The 19,601-nt window shown below is 41.3% G+C and overlaps 1 protein-coding gene across 2 annotated transcripts in view; it reads right to left on the reverse strand.

Annotated features, from left to right (window-relative positions):
• Positions 1 to 260: 260 nt before the first annotated feature.
• The window catches only part of NFE2L2 (NFE2 like bZIP transcription factor 2), a 35,033-nt gene continuing 15,692 nt past the window's right edge, over positions 261 to 19,601 (reverse strand). For both annotated transcript variants that reach the window (XM_025931471.2, XM_025931472.2), the window contains exons 2-5: positions 4,624 to 4,890; positions 3,993 to 4,082; positions 2,924 to 3,115; positions 261 to 1,984 (exon numbers count right to left, since the gene is read on the reverse strand). In XM_025931471.2, the coding sequence (XP_025787256.1) occupies positions 758 to 1,984; positions 2,924 to 3,115; positions 3,993 to 4,082; positions 4,624 to 4,890 (1,776 nt within the window). In that variant the 3' untranslated portion in view covers positions 261 to 757. The remainder of the gene's footprint in view (positions 1,985 to 2,923; positions 3,116 to 3,992; positions 4,083 to 4,623; positions 4,891 to 19,601) is intronic.

The following is a 19,601-nucleotide window of genomic DNA, read 5'->3' on the forward strand; positions in this document are numbered from 1 at the left end:
AGGCATACATGTATTGATGTAAGTAAACTGAATGTTTCCATGTCCACATATTTTCCTTGGTTGAGCTGTGTTTGCTATTGAAGAGATAAAACATCTTCTGGATATACTTTATTTCTTTAGGTCTCTGGGACCAGAAGTTCAGTATAAAATGCTTTTCATATTTATAATGAATGGAAATGTTCTGAATGTTAAGAATGTTTCTAAATATGTTAAGTGTGTTATGGAAAATACTGTGAATAAACTCAAATGAATTCCAAAGATAATTTAACAGTCATAATACTCCTTTATTAGTACCAGCTTTTCAACTAAATTGGTTTTTGCCATAGCTAAACAATTTAATATAAAAAAAATGCTTTTTGTTCATACAGTATTTATAAAAAAGTACATAGTGGTTAGTTTTGCAATTTGCTTTTAGCCAGATGTATCATATAAATCTATGAATGTAACAAATGAGATAAGAACAGTATAAATAAGTTTTTGTAGTATTTACACTTATACAGGAACTAGCCCAAATGGTGTTCTAAGAAATTAAGTTCGCAGTTAAAGTGAAACTACTGATTCAGCATACTGATGACTGACTTTAATGCTTTTTTAAAGTTTATATTATTTCCTATACTAGGTTTTTACTATAATTTTGCATAGAATTACTTACAAAGTATGTTTTTGCATTTCACATCACAGTAGGAGCTTTTAGTATAACAGTACAAAAAAAAAAAAAAAAACCCACTAGCTCAGAAAAGGTCAGATCCTTCCAAATCTAGTTTTTCTTCACATCTGGCTTCTTACTCTTGGGCACAAGGAACACATTGCCATCTCTTGTTTGCTGCAGGGAGTATTCACTAGGAGAGTAAGGTTTTCCATCTTCATCACGTAACATGCTGAAGACTTCAAGATACAGGGTGCTAAGCTGTTTTTTCAGTAGATGCAGGCTTTTGTCATTCTCGCCCTTTTCTCTGAGCAATTTTTCTTTTTCGTCTTTCAAATGATCCAAATCTTGTTCCAGTTCCACTATATTTTCCAGTTTTCTTTTTCTGCAGTTCTGAGCAGCCACTTTATTCTTACCCCGCCTGCGTATATCTCGAATTAATGCCAGTTGAGCTTCGTTGAATTGTTCCTTGGACATCATCTCATTGAAGTCATCAACAGGGAGGTTAATGATCTTTTCAACAGGGAATGGGATGTGGAGAGCTTTGGCCCTTAGCTCATCTCTTGTGAGATGAGCCTCCAAGCGGCTTGAATGTTTGTCTTTTGTGAATGGAGTTTTTCGATGACCGGGACTTACAGGCAATTCTTTCTTGGGCGTGTTTTCACACTGGGCATCACGCACTGGAGCACTGTGCCCTGGGGATGGTGACAGGGGTTGGACTGTATCTCCAGAAGACTGTACGGGTTGTGTTTTAGGACCATTCTGTTTGACACTCCCAGGGGCACTATCTATCTCTTCCATTTCAGAATCACTGAAGCCAAGCGGTGTGTCTCCATAGACAGAAGATTCCACTGAGTGTTCGGGTGATGCCAGGCCAGGACTCGTGTTCAGCGAAATGCCAGAGTCAGAGTCATTGAATTCTGTGCTTTCAGGGTGGTTTTGGTTGAAGGCTTTACAAAGTGATAGATCAGAAACATCAATGGGCCCATTAAGAAGTTCAGAGAGTGACTGGCTTAAAGTAGCCGAGGAGGGCATGCTATTGCTGCTACTAGGTTCTGCTATGAAAGCAGAATAAAATTCATCACCAAAATCAGTGTTTATTGTGGCATCTGAATTTAATGAGTTCACGGTCAACTGGCTGGAATCTTCTGTGGAGAGGATGCTGCTGAAGGAATCCTCAAAAGCACTGAGAAAATGTGGACTGCAGTTACCTACTTCCTTTTCCAGTGAGGGCATCGATGAGTAGAAATGATAATTGTTGTCAATTTCTGTCATTTTGGTTTCTGGACTTGGGACCGTGCTAGTCTCAACCAATTTGTCATTTTGAATATTAAGACACTGCACAGAAAAGAAATTTTTACCAAATGTAAGTCAAGTTAAATATTTTTTTTTTAATTTATTTTTTTTTCAACATTTATTTATTTTTGGGACAGAGAGAGACAGAGCATGAACGGGGGAGGGGCAGAGAGAGAGGGAGACACAGAATCGGAAACAGGCTCCAGGCTCTGAGCCATCAGCCCAGAGCCTGACGCGGGGCTCGAACTCACAGACCGCGAGATCGTGACCTGGCTGAAGTCGGACGCTTAACCGACTGCGCCACCCAGGCGCCCCTCAAGTTAAATATTTTTAATAGCTGATAATCTGTATCTGATGGCACATATTTTTACTTATTTTGAAAGATTTTATTTTTAAGTGATCTCTACACCCAATGTGGGGCTTGGACTCAAAACCCTGAGGTCAAGAGTCACACGCTCCAGCTCCACAGACTGAGCCAGCCAGGTGCCCCTGAATGCAAATGTTTTTAATAGCTGATAATCTATATTTGATGGTAAACTCTCTCCCCACCCTCATTCTTCCCAAGGTCTTCTATAATTCAGATAATTCCTATTTCTAACAGATATTTATGTCTAAGCATATGTATTATTTTCACAGTTCTTAGATCAGACTTCAGGTTTACAACTTGATCTTTCCTCAAGACATCCAGTCCATTTAATTAACAAAAGCATACTTAAGTGAGCATGGGCAGCTCTCATGACTAATTTCATTTATTTAAGTAATGTCTACATCCAATGTGGGGCTTGAACTCACGACCCTGAGGTCAAGAGTCACATGCTCTTCTGACTGAACCAGCCAGGCACCCCTCTCGTGACTAATTTAAAAGCACCCTCCAATCCTTCCTAGAAGTAGGTGGCATATAAAGAGTAAGTGGAATAAATAATTTAAAGGCACTGAATATGAAAGTGTTTTTGGCACTTACTGTTATTAGATCTTAGTTACCTGTAATTCTGGAATGGACAGTAGCTCCTCCCAAACTTGCTCAATGTCCTGCTGCATATTGTCTAAATCAGCAATGACTGACTGAGTGACAAGAGTCTGAGGTGACTGAGCCTGATTAGGAGCAATGAAGACGGGGTTCTCGATTTGGCTGGGAATATCAGGAACAAGTGACTGAAACGCAGCTGAAGAAACCTAAAATTGACAAAGCATTTATCTGTGTGAGTCTGCCAGCAACAGTGGAGAAAGAAGTACATGCCGGGGCACCATCACAACACTTTAAACTGGAATTAGCCAACAGTTCTGTGGCCCCTATTTCTATATAATGAAACAAATCTCCCCCCCCCCCCCCCCCCCGCTGACAAAATAACTCCACATTTATTCATTTACTGGCTTGTTTTAGCCTATGCATTTGAAGGTAAATTTCAAGGAAAGTGATACGCTTTTGGATTTAATTTGCATCTCCCTGTATAATAGCTAGTATAGTGCTTCAAACACAAAACAAATGAATTGTTAACTGAGCAAGTCTTGGTTTGTTACCCAGCTTGCTTTTTACTCACCCAAATTTATTTCTAAGTACCTGTATGTATCAAATGAGTTACCTGTTTTCATGGTTATGCAGATCCATGCTTCTGGCTATGCAAGGATAAGAGGATTTGGTCTTGCATGGTGTAGGGACCTTTTCTTTCTTTCTTTTTTTTTTTTTGAATTGTAACGTTATCTATAGGCTAAGATTTCTTTGACAAAATTTCCCCCTAAAATACTTCTTTTTTTAAATGTTTTTTTTCAACGTTTATTTATTTTTGGGACAGAGAGAGACAGAGCATGAACGGGGGAGGGGCAGAGAGAGAGGGAGACACAGAATCGGAAACAGGCTCCAGGCTCTGAGCCATCAGCCCAGAGCCCGACGCGGGGCTCGAACTCACGGACCTCGAGATCGTGACCTGGCTGAAGTCGGACACTTAACTGACTGCGCCACCCAGGCGCCCCTAAAATACTTCTTTAATGAAGGCACACTCATAGGATGTATGAGATATAGTTGGGGAGTTTTGCTGTTAACCAAATGTTGTACCTCATTGTCATCTACAAATGGGAATGTCTCTGCCAAAAGCTGCATGCAGTCATCGAAGTACAGAGCATCTGGTTTGGGAATGTGGGCAACCTGGATAAAAAGGAAAGACATAGAAGAAGAGAAATATTGTTCAGTGTCCTACAATGATTACGATTTGGTTAATCAAACGTTTCTCTTCTCCTGAAATCAGTTTAGTGTAGTATAGCACACAGAATCAAACAGACCAGACTATCTGGGTTCAAATCTTGGCTTCCCTGATTTCTTGTGTGCTCCGGGCAAGTTACTGAATCTCTGAGCTTCAACTGCCCATCTGGAAATAAAACGCTAGTACTCTTGTACTACAGTTTCTACTATGACTACTGCTGCTGCTCGCTCGATCCTTACAGGACGTTTCCACAGCTTCCAAAGCACTTTCATGTAATGTATGTCCTCTCAACCTTACAATGACTCTGTGAGGAAAGTCAGGTTTTGAACTCGTCAGGAAGCTGGGGCTGGGAAGTTGACTTGATATGGTCATGAAGACAGTAAAAAGGCAAATCTGGAACTCCAATGCAGATATTTTAAACTCACCGGTCAATATCGGTTCCTTAAACCCTGCCACACACCTTCCCAAGAACTGAGAATTCTATACCTGGGAGTAGTTGGCAGATCCACTGGTTTCTGATGGGATGTGTTGGGCAGGCTGAATTGGGAGAAATTCACCTGTCTCTTCATCTAGTTGTAACTGAGCAAAGAAGGCTTTCTCTTGCTCCTTTTGGAGTTGTTCTTGTCTTTCCTTTTCAAGTTTTTTCTGTTTTTCCAGCTCATGTTCCTTCCGTCGTTGACTGAAGTCAAATACCTCTCGACTTACCCCGAGATCTATATCTTGCCTCCAAAGTATGTCAATCAAATCCATGTCCTATGTTAAAAAAAAAAAAAAAGGAAAGAGAGACCATGGTTAAGATGGTTTTTAAAATGGCAGATATCCTAAAATTTATATTATGCCATTATTGATGTTGCAGGATAGGGAAATTAGAAACAATCTGAATGGGAACACAGATCCAATGTTCTGGAAGGGCACAGTTAATTCCATTCAATGAATCTATTCATTAAAAGAAAAAACAACCTAAAAACACAGCCATCCATTCTAATCACTTATTACTTGGATTATTAACGACTGGGTGATAGCAGAGGTCACTAAAGAGCAAAGTAACATGTTGCACACTACAGCTCTTGAATTAAAAGAAATCTCACACTTGTTTAGTGGAATATAGAAATTGGAGCAAACACTCCAAGCCACTGGTATTATGAGACATGGAAAACATGATCAAATATGTAGAATTTTTTCTAAACCTCAGCAAATATCCAGTTTACAGAGAAAAGGGGAAAAACCCTGGTTAAATGTCAATCTAGCAGTTGCGAAATATCACCAATCTTTTGGTATTTCCTACACTGGATTACTTTCCCCCATCATTTCTTGCTACTCTAATCCCTGCGGCTCACTTATTAAAACAATTTCCTCTTGATTTGAGTTTTAGCTCCTGAGGTATGAACAAACTGGTAAAGAAAAGTCCTAGCTAATGGTAATCTTGTGACCCATGGGTGAAGCAAGAGGCTGGCCCTGGAAAAGGGGTAGTACCCACTAGTTTCACTTCTGAGAAATCACAGATAACCCTCTTAAACACACACACACACACACACACACACACACACACACACACACGAGAAAAAAAACCATGGTTCCACAGAAGGATGGAAGGTACTGAAAGTTTAAGACATGGGGAGATCTTACAATGAAGGAATGGTTATTTTGATCTCTATAACAAAACTAGGCCTAGGTACCACGTCCAGATTTTCCTAACCACAAATATGTCAAAAGCAATTTTTTGACTTGTAACTTTAATTTTTGGAAAAGTCTTCACAGGTAGGAAATTTAAATCACTTTCCATTTAAGAAATCCTCTATACTGAAAATAAGAAAATGAGACTGAGACTGGAAAAATCAAGACATGGGGGGAAGGCAGTTGGGGCCTGAAAGCCAGTAGACACTATGCACAAACATCACATGTATTTTGGTTCTGATGATGGCTGGCAGCACAGGGTTGCCCAGTGCGTCTAGACTCTACTTTCTGCCTCCAAGGACAAAAATAACATGGCTGTTGCTTCACTGAGCAGTCAGGCTATTTTTACCCAACAAAGGAGGGGGCAGGCCACCCAGCCTAAAGGCAGCACAGCTACATGGACAGCAGAGGCTATGGCATTCGAGCCCTGGTGGTAGAATCTTAAATGCTGTGAAACCCTTCCTGACCATGGGGTTTATCAGTATTCTAGCCTTGAGCAGTGTTAAAGAGTCTACAGCAAACAGAGTAGGTATAATTATAACACCGTCTGTAGCTCTTTAGAACTGGCTAACGTGTATCTTTTTAAGCCAACGTTTATTAAAGGCTTTCTACATGCCAAGCATTGTTCAAAGTACTTTATATATATACAAATTAATCTGCAAACAACCATATGAAGATAACATACATCCTATTTTTTACAGATAAAAATACTGAGGTTTAGAAAGAAGGGATACTTCTAGGAAGTATACAGGGATATGTCCTGGGTAGACTCAATCCTGGACTCATGCTTTTTTAACCACAAGCTACACTAAAAAAAAATACAATCTGATCACTGGCCAGTGGTTCCCAAACCGGGCAGGATATAAAATCCATTGTCGTATATATACTCTGCTTTAACATCTTGGGGATGTGAAAAAGTGGCCAGGTTACAGAAGGCTGGATTGAGCACATCACCTCATTCGCTTTCCTGGCCACGACACAGAATAGCAACCACAGAGCATTTATTCATACATGGCTATCTCCACAGGGAACTCCCAACTAACACAAAACATGAAAATAATTTCCATTTTAAAAATGATGTGTTTCCATGCTAATGGACATGTTTATCCAAAGGTGTTGAACGAGAAAGGTCCAAGGTATTAGAGAAACCTACTTTAAAATTCTAATTAGATTGGGCCATATCTTCTTAGTGAATTTAGAACAGTGGGGTATCCTATCTAGGCTTTCTCCAAGCTGGAGCTAAAGGAGCCAGGTATTAAGGAGGTGTTCGGTATATTCACACCCACTAAATGCTAGCACTAGAATTTAAAGGCATGCATGATCACACAGTCTCAGTTGAACTCCAGTTTCTCTCTATAATTATAAGACAGGCAGTACCTGTTCCTAGCGCCCCCCCCCCCACCAAAAAACAAACAAACAAAAAAAAAACAAAACTGATGTGGACAGTGTGCTGAGCTCTTCAGAAGATGAATCAAAGAGAAACCCAAACACTTGCCCCTGCACCTAGGGGCCACTCTGACACATCCCTTCCTGAATTTCCCCAGAATGCCTAGGCAGGGCCTTCTCCTTGTTAAGAGATCTCAGGATAAAAACCAACATCCAGCTTTGACTTTTTCATAAAAGAACTGAAAGAACGCTGAAGCAGTTCATGTTGCCAACACCTGCTCACAAATCAGACTATTCCAGAGGATCCCCAGAACCCAGCCCTATGGGCTGAAAGAAAATGTCTAATGTAATTTACTCTAAAATTAACAGAGGCAAGTACACCAAAAGTTGATACAAGTCTATTCTTTCCTTTCTCCCCCTTCCCTCCCCACCAGATGAGATGCTTGAGTGGGTTCAGATGGTTTACCTACAAATTTAGTATATAACTGTTCTGTCCCACTCCTGCCATACAGATGTTGGCTGATCAAGTGAGATGTGAAAGAAACCTCTCTATATGTAAAGTATATGCAAATGTTGCTATGCATGTTGACAGTGATGGTTCTAATACCTGCTGTAATATAAGCAAGATCAAACTCAAGGCCAATGGATAATAAAGAAGCTGTGGACCTAACTGTAGTGGGAGCCTGAAAAACATTCAGCAGGGAGGCTACTCGGTTCTTCCTCAGGGAGGGTCTGAAATTGACTCCCTGGCTTGTGCAACATGGGTTGAAAACAAAAACAGTAACCTATACTTTTATGTAAGCATGGATAGCACATATATACCCATTCAACAGCCATTCAATTCCTGATATGACTACCCTTCAATGCACAGCCAAACTAATTCAATTTCTTAAAATTTCCCATAACAGGATCAGAAAAGGGCACCTTAATGGATCCTCATCCACAAACAGGAAAAATAAAACCTGAATCGTTTGGATCAGCTCTTGAGCATCCCATTCTTTGATCTGAAACAATGCTGGACCCTAGGGGGCAGAGCAGCTCCTACCGCTCTAGCTTACTGTCTCCACCAGTAATGCCACCAAAAGATGTTTCATGTGACATCTAATTGTTCTTAGTGCAGGCCGGGCAGCCTTCAGTGAGATCACAGGTGACAAAGCAGGTTTCAAAGTGTTCTCGGAGGTTTTCCTTTGTATTTTTTTTAAGTTTATTCATTTTGAGAGAGAGCACGCACGTATGCACATAGAGGAGGGGCAGAGAAAGAGGGAGAGAGAGAATCTCAAGCAGCCTCTGAGCTGTCAGCGCATGGGGCTCAATCCCACAAACCATGAGATTGTAACCTGAGCCAAAATCAAGAATTGGATACACTTAACTGACTGAGCCACCCAGGCACCCCTCTGTATTTAAAGTTTATTATTTTTTGAATTTTTAAAATTGTATATATATATTTTTGAGAGAGAGAGGCGAGCGCATCAGGTGAGGGGCAGAGGGAGACAGAATCTTAAGCAGGTTCCACACCCAGTGCAGAGCCTGACACTGGGCTCTATCTCATGATCCTGGGATCATGACCTGAGCTGAAATCAAGAGGACACTCAACCGACTGAGCCACCCAGGCGCCCCTTTTAAAGTTGATTTTTATTATTATTTTTTTAATGTTTATTTTTGAGAAAGAGAGAGACAGAGTGCTAGTGGGAGAGGGACAGAGAGAGACAGACACACAAAATCGAAAGCAGGCTCCAGGCTCTGAGCTGTCAGTACAGAGGCCGACATGGGGCTTGAACTCACAAGCAGTGAGATCATGACCTGAGCCGAAGTTGGACACTTAACCGACTGAGCCACCCAGGCACCCCAAAGTTTATTTTATGTACTATTTACTGTTGCTATGAGAAGTCTCTAAAAGAAAACTTATGCTTGAAAATAAAAGCAATGGTAGTTTTAACTACCCTGAATTCCTTAAAACAAATGTTCTGATCAAATTTTGAATAAAGCAACAATGGGTTTCTTGTCATGGCCTTAACATATTATACTCTGTTACTCAAATTTTCACTTCAACTTCAGAAGAAAAAAACCTGCAGAGATTTGATGGTGTATGAAACAAAGCTTTATGCTGAAAATGAGAACAGCAGAAATGTGTCCACCTAAGACTTGCTGTTGGGGAACCCCACGGGCTTGGGACTGTTCTGTGCTACCCTCACAGGCAGTGAGCATTTCCTGCAAGGAACCCTGTGACTAGGCACATGACTTACTCCACAAATGACCCACCTCTGCAAGGCTCGTGAACCATCTAAGAGGAAGTAGTCCGGGTGGAGCCTATAACAAACAAGAACAGGACGCAGGACAGCGGGGAAGGGAAATGCCTAAGGAAAAGCTAAAACTGCTCTTTGGCACATAAACCTGAGGCTCTGAGAAAGAAGAGCTTCTTATCCTCTCCAGGCCCCCAAAAAGGCAGGCCACCAGGTAAAATGGCAGATCGGTAGAGTCTGGGGATGGAGAGGAAAGCAGGGGGATGGTTTTCCACAGCATTCCAACAGGTATTTTTCCTGAAGACCTGGGAAAAAATTCCCAGAGCAACTGAGGCGCTGGATGGGAGCCTTCACAGGCCATATGGAGCCACTTAGCATCTGACTTTTTTGTTGTTGTCCTTTAGTGATTCCTGAGTGTGTTGCAAATTATGCTGCTAGCTTGGCTTACACAAAAGATGACAATTTAATAAGAAACATAAATGTTTGACAATTCGCATTAAATCACCATCTGGTCCAACGGAAATATTCATATTTAAAATGTATATATCATCATTTGCCATCTGTGTAATCTATTACATGTTTTATGGGGAATCTGAAGTTGGTTTATTAACTCATACCACTTCGAAACAAGTATCTTTGTTCTAGGATAAAGAAAGAAGAGAGGCCTTGAACACTGAATCCCATATTAAATATGTCTTCAGGGGTGCCTGGGTTAAGCATCCGACTTTTGATTTTGGCTCAGGTCATGATCTCATGGTTCATGAGCTCGAGCTCTGTATCAGGCTTTGTACTGACAACTTGGAGCCTGCTTACAATTCTCTTTCTCCCTCTCTCTGCCCCTACCCTGCTCTTGCTCTCAAAATAAGGTTTTGTACCTTGAACAAACCAGCATTTTTCATGCTCAGATGATCCAAAAAATCAGAAAAGATAAGGCAAGATAGCATAATCTTCTCTTAAGGTAATTCTGTAAACTGAGGCTTTGGGGAAGTATTTGAAATGAAAAATAAGATGGTTTCTATAATATATTCACACGTGTCAATGAGGCTTGCACCTCCCAACCCAGTGTCCTCCCCTCCCTCTCCCATCTTTTATTTTGTCTTTAGGATGGGAAGGTGGTAGGAGGTTGGTTTATAAAAATAAATTTCACCAATAAACTTAAAAAAAACTGCACAGACTACTAAAAATGTAAGTACAAAATAAAAGCTGCTCATTTCCAAATTAAAAAAAAAATTTTTTTTTAAGTTTTTTTTGAGAGAGAGAGAAAGCCCGTGCCTGTGCAAGGGGGGAGGGGCAGAGAGAGAATCCCAAGCAGGCCTCCCACTGTCAGCGCAGAGCCCAACTCGGGGCTTGAACTCTGAACGGTGAGATCAAGACCTGAGCCTAAATCAAGTGTCGGATGCTCAACCACCTGAGCCACCTCCGTGCCCCTCCTCATTTCCAACTTCACTGTGTAAGAGCAAACTGATGTCAAGCTACCCCTTAAAATCATGTACTTCCAGCATGAAAATAATGTCTTTTAAATTTTATTCCCCTGAGATCTCTTTCAAATATTAATTACTTTGTTCAAATATTAATTACTGACATTCAGAGTCTATGGGGTTTTTTTTTTGGTAATTTTTTCCCCATACACTTCAGTCTTTAGATTGATTATGCCCCGGTGGTTATATTATTCACGTAAAAAGTAAATCTGGTTTAATATTTTCTCCATTGAAGCTGCACAAATAGTTTTGAGCAAAACCAGATGGAACATGAATCACATCAAATGAAAGCTATCGGTGGTTACAAAAACAACCAAGTGCATGTGAATTTTGAAGAATTGATCAAATAACAAGTTACTCCTTAGTTCACAAGTCACAATCCTTGCTAAACAAAGTAAAATGACACCGAGCAGGTGTATTTTTAAAATACATCTCACTGATGACGATTATATTTCATAAATAGTTATCTGCCTATTTACTTCTCTTTGCATCTCTCCCACTGCTTCATTACAGGAAGATACACAAACAATGCCCATTGTTTTTACAGTGAGCATTCTAGAGAAGACAGAGGACAGGTTATTCTTTTTAGTTTGCCCACAGTCAAGTATTTTTAGTTCTACTGGACTGATGTGCTAACTTTTAAATATATTGCTATAATAATTACGAAGTAGGTAATTAAAATGAATCACAAGGCGTGCGTCTGTGTGTGTGTGTGTGTGTGTGTGTAAATATATAAAATCACAGAATGTTAGAGATGGAAGGGGTCATAAAGCCATCTAGGCCAAGTGTAAATGTCACTGAGTTAATTTCTGTGTAACTACAACTCCATTTTTAAAAATAACTGGCCTAGTAAGCAGTTATGTGTCAGCAGAGATCCTAGTAGGTAGTAATAGTTACCAATAGTCCAAGTTTTCCTTCTAAAGAAATCTTACTAAGGATTATTTCCTCAATCTCTAACAACCAGCCATTTCTGACAGAATAAACATTTTCAAACATACACCAAGAGATGAATTATTCAACAAGTTAAAACCCGAGATCACAAGTTTGCTATTCCCCGAGTAGTGGACCCATCCTTCCACCCTTTTGTCTTTCAACTAGAGAACAGTCCAGTTTCCTCAGTCTGGCATGTTACTATGTACAGACATTTTCATGGGCTGCTTCCTGTTCACAAGCAAGTTTCTCAGCAATGACTCAATCTAAGAAATACAATCCAGCCAGTTTACTGGAACTCTCACCCATTATGCTTGTCTGCAAGCTGCAAAAATTGTGCAAAGATAAAGCAAAACTGGTAAGTGAACTGAATAGGAACTTGGGACTGCTGATTTTCTCAAGAGATATATAGCTGTTTAGCCAAAAAGAAATCAGAAAGGGCAGTTAATTTCCAATAAGGGTAGGTGATCCCACCTGCTATAAAAAGTGCACTGGCTCCAGCTTTTCCATGAGAACTTTCACACCTGGACCCCAAAAGACTTCTTTTTTTGGCGGTCTGTATTTGAGCAGATGATGCTGCCATGCCTGGAAGGGCTTCTATAAGGGTTATGAGGAGTTTGCCAAGAGAATGGCTTGGTTTGGTAAGCAAACTTCAGAATACATTTTTCTAATCCCTTCCCCATTTTTTAACAAGCATGTATATATTCAGTTCTGGATGCTGTCCTCCACACATGAAAGGAACTTTGTGAGTACGTCTTCCATCACTATTAGAATGATTCTACTGGAAAACACACACAGAGGCGCGGCACAAGAGAACCTTCTGGAGCACTGGGTCTAACTCCTCAACCGACTTTACCTAATGTACCCTGAAATTCACTGGGTGTGGTCTCCCTACACGGCTCAGCTATCCCCCTGGAGGTCGAACAGCCCGGCCTGCTCATCCTGGTGGCCCTCCCTCCTACGGGGAGGCCACGGTGAGGGAGAACAGTGCTCCATCCGGCACGACCCAACTGCCACGACCCAACTGGTGGGGCTCTTTACAGCCACTTCCGCTACTTCTAAATGCCCTGTGTGATACTTTTCCCTCCTTGGGTCCTGCGTTTGTAGAAAGAAATTATTTCAATCTTAAAGTTTCTTTTCAGATTTCACTGTGTACCGTTAGCTTTAGAAAGTAAGAATCAGGGTAGTCACCCAGGCTTTCAGGCTGAGTAAGTACTTTATACTGTTTATTGCTACAAGCCAAAGACCTTGTATGCTGTGGTGGGGGTGGTGTTGAATATTAGATACACATGTATTATATACTATAATCTATATAAACTGCCTAAAACCCTTAGCCTTTTTTTAAACTGTAGATTCTGTTAAAATACATTCTTACGGGGTCTGTTTAAGCTTTTTTAGCATGCACTCTTTTGCGAGTATGAAATATTTCTAGAAATAATAAGCCACTAAAGGCTAAAACCTCATTTTACTCGAAGGGTGGTGGTAGCTATAATAATGGTAGTGGTAGTCAAGATCAACAAGATTCGTGTACATACTGCCCTCCAATAGATCATCAGTCCATCTACCCATCTAATAATACACGTGTACAGATCACCTCTCAGGTGCCAGGAACCATGCTAGTTGCTGGGGACACAAAGATAAATAAGATAGTCTCTGATCTAATTTCCGACATGATGAGAAGTGTATAGGAGCAAGGCAGCACGAAGGCAAGAAATGCACAGAAAGACCACTGCGGTCACAACTGTATGAATGTCCTACTCAATAAACAAGGGTTAAGCCTGGTTTCCAAAGGTGTAATCCAAGGAAACATTTGAAAGCAAAGGAGGTTATGGAGATGGAGAGAACAGAGAACAATGAATACATTGCCACTTGCTTTATGCATTCTCGGTCTCCCCTCCTTTTTATTTTTACATTTTTTTTAAACGTTTATTCATTAAGAGACAGAGCACAAAAGGGGGAGGGGCAGAGAGGGAGACATAGAATCTGAAGCAGGCTCCAGGCTCCGAGCTGTCAGCACAGAGCCCGACGCGGGGCTAACTCCCAAACAGTGAGATCATGACTTGAGCCAAAAGTCAGATGCTTAACCGACGGAGCCCCCCAGGCACCCCTCTCAGTCTCCCCTCTTGATGGCGGCAGTGTCTCACCCCCTCTCTCCAGAGACTCAGATCCTCCAGCATGAGGAAAATTCTCACCACCCAGAGACTTCCTCCTCCCATTTGGACTTTTCGGTCAGTGTGACTCATCTCAGCTGAGCTGCGTATCACTGCTAATGCCACAATGTCTGTCACGGAATGTTACAACTGGAAGGGACCACAGGACTCACACAGACAGCCCCTTTCATTTTTCCAATAGGGAAACGGGCCAGAGGATGAAATGACTTGGCCCAAGGTGACAGGTCAAGGATGCCAAAACCACCTAACCTCTACTTTACAGCTCATGTCAAGTTATTTGACAGAGGGAAAAAGATACATTTTTGCTTCAATTTCATTTTTAAATTAGCATCTCTTGCTGTACATTGCCAGCCTGCAGATACCCAACAGCTTCTATTACAGCTGGCGTTTGCCAGGCACTTCATGGTTTACAGGGTGTTCGCAGGTGGCATCTCATTCCAGCCTCACTGCGGTGGCCTGAGGGAGGTGGTTCGTCTTCGCTTAGGGATGAGCACATTTAGGCTTTGGGCACCGACCAGCACTGCCCCAAATCACATGTTTGGCAGGTGGCAGAGCCAGGACTCCAACCCAGAAATGATTCCGGGCCTGCCAGGCTCTTCCCAAGCCGTGGTGCCACTCCTTGGCGCTCATGCCGCACCAGGACAAGGTCTGGAAACTGCTTTAGCCCCAGTACCCTCCCCTCAGGCAGGACATGAAGACCTGGAAGCTGTCCCTCCTGACACTCGGACCTGCCTATCCTGATGACTCATGGGTAAATCAGGTCAACTTAGCTGCACCAGGAGAGGTCAGCATTTAAATCTATCTTCCCATAAAGACAATATTGACCCTGTACTCGATATGTCTTATCTGGGCTTTCTTATAATGGTCTGGCTAAACTGTAAACTCCTGCAGGGCATGACAATGTCTTTTTTTTTTTTAAACGTTTATTTATTTTTCAGACAGAGAGAGACAGAGCATGAACAGGGGAGGGGCAGAGAGAGAGGGAGACACAGAATCTGAAACAGGCTCCAGGCTCTGAGCTGTCAGCACAGAGCCCGACGCGGGGCTCGAACTCACGGACCGTGAGATCATGACCTGAGCCGAAGTCGGATGCTTAACCGACCAAGCCACCCAGGCGCCCCGACAATGTCTTTTTTAACATAGATAACATATGTGGAAAAAAATTTAAAAGTTGCGAAAGTAATATCCCAGTTACCTTTCCCCAAGGCAACTGCTGGCATCAATTTTTTGTGTTTTCTTAGGAAGATATTCTATTAAACACACACATACAAACAGCATATAATCATAGTGTTTCACGCTTACTAATGTATTTTAGAGACTGTTCTAAATCAGGGCATAGAGTTGTTCCATTATTTTTTTTTAAAAGATTTTATTTTTAAGTCATCTCTACACCCAGCGAGGCACTTGAACTTACAATCCTGAGATCAACAGTCACATACTCCACCAACTGAGCTGGCCAGGTGCCCTTGTTCCACTTTTTTTTTTTTTTTTTTAATGTTTTTTTACTTTTGAAGGAGAGAGAGAGACAGAGCATCGAGCGGGGGAGGGTCAGAGAGAGGGAGACACAGAATCCGAAACAGGCTCCAGGCTCTGAGCTGTCAACACAGAGCCCAACACAAAGGCTTGAACTCACGAATCGCGAGATCATAACCTGAGCCAAAGTTGGAGGCTTAAATGACTGAGCCACCCAGGCCTCCCCCAACCCTGCTTCCATTATTTTTAATGGCTGAGCAGTGCTTCATCATAAAGGTGCACTAGAATAATATATTATTTAATAATATAATTATTTAATCAGTCCCTCATTGGGCTTTTAAGATATTTTGAATCTTTTGCTATTACAAATTAATGCTACAATGAATATCCTTGTGCACAAATCATTTCATAAAAATGTGTGGAGACATCTACGGAATAAATAATCATAAGTGGAACTGCCGGGTCAAACAGTACAGTTGAGGCTTGAACAATGTGGGAATTAGTGGCACTGACCTCCCCTCCCCCAGTCAAAAATCCATGTTCAAAAACCAGAAGCCTTACTGGTAACAAATGGTAGATTAACACCTACTTTGTATGTTATATGCATTATATACTGTATTCTTACAATATAGTAAGCTAGAGAAAAGTAAATGTTGTTATGAAAATCAGAAGAAAGAGAAAATATACTTATCCAAAAAACGTGTGCATAAGTGGACCTGCACAGTTCAAAGCTGTGTTGTTCAAGGGTCAACTGCATCTGTATTTATAATCATGACAGATACTGCTCAACAGTTCTACACGGAGGTTGTAGCCACATGTGGGACTGCCCATTTCCCCACTCGTGTGTCCTTCATAGCTTGCATCACGGGCACATAGTACCCACACAACAAATACATACTAACTGTACAAGGTCCCCTATGTTAATTTTGGAATCACTTCAAACCAGCCCCTCCCTCTATCTTCACTGTGAAACTAAGGCTACAGAGGAGAATGAATATTACACAGTTGGTTGGCTAGCAAGCATCATTTCTTTAAACACCAGTCTACGTCTGGCCTTGCTCTAGCCAACTTAACCTTGGATGGTACCTTAGGAGCCAGCAGAACATCTGCAGTAGCAAAAAAAAAAGGAAAGGGTATGGCACAGACAGGTAAGACAGAGGCTGGGCAAGGTCTCAATAGCTGAAATACCAAAGCATGTCGGGCAAAGTCAGTGACTCCGCCTTTCTCAGACAAGGTAAACTACAAAGGGAAAAAGGAAAGCTGACAGTGATCTTGGAGACCATAGTCTAAACCCCAGGTTTATAAATGAGGTTCCTGAGGCCAAGAGATGCTAAATGAGTATCCGACCTGTCTCTCGTTTGATGAAGCAGCCCCGAAGAGGTCATATGGTCAAACCTAACACAAATTAGATTTTAAAGTAGACTTTCTATTGCAATTTCTCTTAAGACTCAAAAAGTATTAGGAATTAGTTTGAAAACAGACCTTTACAAACTGTTGTATGGCATTGAACCCTGTGGCCAAACTAATGGCCTATAAAACCCTGCTACGTGACGAATGTCTAATGTGCATTTTTCTGTACAAAACTTTCCTTCCCTCACAGCCGAGCTCTAAATACCATGTAGTTTCCTAAAGACTGTGTCCCTGATCAATATAACAGAACTAAGCCCCCTTCAGGCAGATCATCTCTGCTACAACAAAAGCAACTCAGAACCAGTGTGGACCCCCAAGAATCCCCAAATCACGGAGTCAAGGTCATGTACCCACCAAATGCACATTCCAAATTTGAAAGAATCATCCAAGTGTTCACCGAGAGCAAGCGTGACCCAAGAAATAGTCCTGCATTGCGGCGGCGAAGGCCCTGCAGACACCCGCCCACACATATGCAGTGCTTTAAGATCACAAAACACTTTCACTTGCATTCTTATGTCATGTAATCCTCACACTAAGTGTGAAGATCAGTGAGATGAAGAAATGGAGGTTGAGAAAGGCTAAATGTTAAATCAAAGGTCGCCCACTTGTCACCTGCACTTTAGGCACAAGCAGCCTCCTCTAATCTGACGGACATACTCATAAATCAAATCGCCATTTAGTAAATCATAATGCCTTCCCTTCTTCTTCCACTCCTCAAAACAAATACAATTCGGGTTTGCTCAAAGGGTATTCCTTTTAGTTTGTTGGTGGCTTCTTCCTTTAAATCTGTTTTGCTACACTTGTAAAGAAACAATACCATAAAGCAGGCCTAGACTTTTACCAAGTGACCGCAGACGACCTGCCTAAATGATAAACACGTGAAGTCAAGAGCTCTTCGTCTGTTTTTCCAGGACAAAAGCTGTGGGTCTGGTTTAAAATCTCTGGCTCTGGGAAAAGGATTTCTTTCTTTCTTTTTTTTTTTAATTAAAAAAAATTTTTTTAATGTTTATTTTTGACAGAGAGAGAAAGAGAGAGAGCGAGCATGAGCAGGGGAGGGGCAGAGAGAGAAGGAGACACAGAATTCCAAGCAGGCTCCAGGCTCTGAGCTGCCAGCATAGAGCCCCGACATGGGGCTTGAGCTCACGTTCGTGAGATCATGACCTGAGCCAAAGTCGGACGCTCAACCGACTGAGCCACACAGGTGTCCCAAGAATTTCTTAAATTAAAACATGAAAGCCAGATGTATGGAGGCTCCCAAAGTAAATGTTCACACAAAGCGTGGGAATTATTTTTACCTTATTACTATTCCCCATGACTGTATCATTCATTATTCTGCCCAACAAAAATACACGTCAAACACGGAATTGACTCTCTTGTCCATCCACTGGTAGGCAAAGCAAAAAAATTATTTTTCCTTACCACTCAAAATAATTTTTTCTTAAAGGCCTTTTCTTCAGTCTGGCTCTGGGAGGAGTTTTCAGATTTTTGCAGCCCTGATGCTCACCAGGTTCCAAGGCCAAGCAAACCGTGGACCCAAAGCAGGAGGCCATCAAGAACATCAGGTTCCAGTCCCCACCTAATCATACCATTTTACCTTATCTTTTAGCCTCGGTTTCTTTCTCTGCCAAAGGACAGGGCTGGGTTAGGGAACTCCTGAGATCCCTTCCTCTAAATACCTCTGGTTCTATGATATCCAAAATGCAAGTCTCAAATCTAATTTTGAATTTTACTTATTTCTTTTTTTAAGCTTTTATTTTTTTTAAGTAATCTCTACACCCAATGTGGGGCTCGAACTCACACCCCCAAGATCAAGAGTCACAAGCTCTACTAACTGAGCCAGCCAGGTGCCCCTAATTTTGAATTTTAAAACAAGCTAATTTTAGCTACCTGTAATAGATGCTCTAAAGTAGTACTGTCCAATAGAAATACAACTCAAGCCACAGGTGTCATTTAAAAAATTTTAGTAGCCTTACTAAAAAGACAAAAAAGAAACAAGTGAATTTAATTTTAGCAATATGTGTAATACAATATATCAAAAAATATTTTAACATTTAACCAAAAACTTAAAATTATTAATGAGATATCAGAAGTGATGAACACAATATACATTACAACACATCTCACGGATATGATCACATGAAATGTAGCTGCCTTCCAGAATAAAGAATTAACAAAAGATCTTAACAATGTTTCTGGTTTTACATTTACTTATTTTTCCTGTTTTAAAATGTAAGTCAAAATTAATTAAAATTAAAAATTCAGTTCCTCAGCTGCACTAGCTCCGTTGGTTAGTGACAGTGCAGTTGCAAGGGGGGCAGGGGGGGGCGGGGGGGGCTCAGATTCTATTGAACCAAACTCTTCTGTTTTGCAAATTAGTTCTTCAGGATACAGTGAGAACATGAACCCTCCCAAACTTCACCAGGTAGTACTTACACTGTTAGCAATTATTTGTAAAAAGCTCCTACAGTGACCTGCAAGTGCCAGTGTGAGTCTGAATGACTAAAGGGGCTCGTAATGACAGAACGGACCATTTGGATGTTACTCAGGGTGGTGTGGTCCAGACGCCACACAATTACAAATTATTGCAAAGGTCATCTGAAGAACGGGGAGAAATAAGGAGCTTAGGTGACAGGAAAGCACTGTCTATTCCAACTAAGGGTATGAATGAAGCTGAGTTTGGAAATTCTATTTCAGCTGCTTTC

The sequence above is a fragment of the Puma concolor genome, chromosome C1 (assembly GCF_028749965.1).
Source record: "Puma concolor isolate L17-30 chromosome C1, mPumCon1.1.hap2, whole genome shotgun sequence".
Classification (NCBI taxonomy): domain Eukaryota; kingdom Metazoa; phylum Chordata; class Mammalia; order Carnivora; family Felidae; genus Puma; species Puma concolor.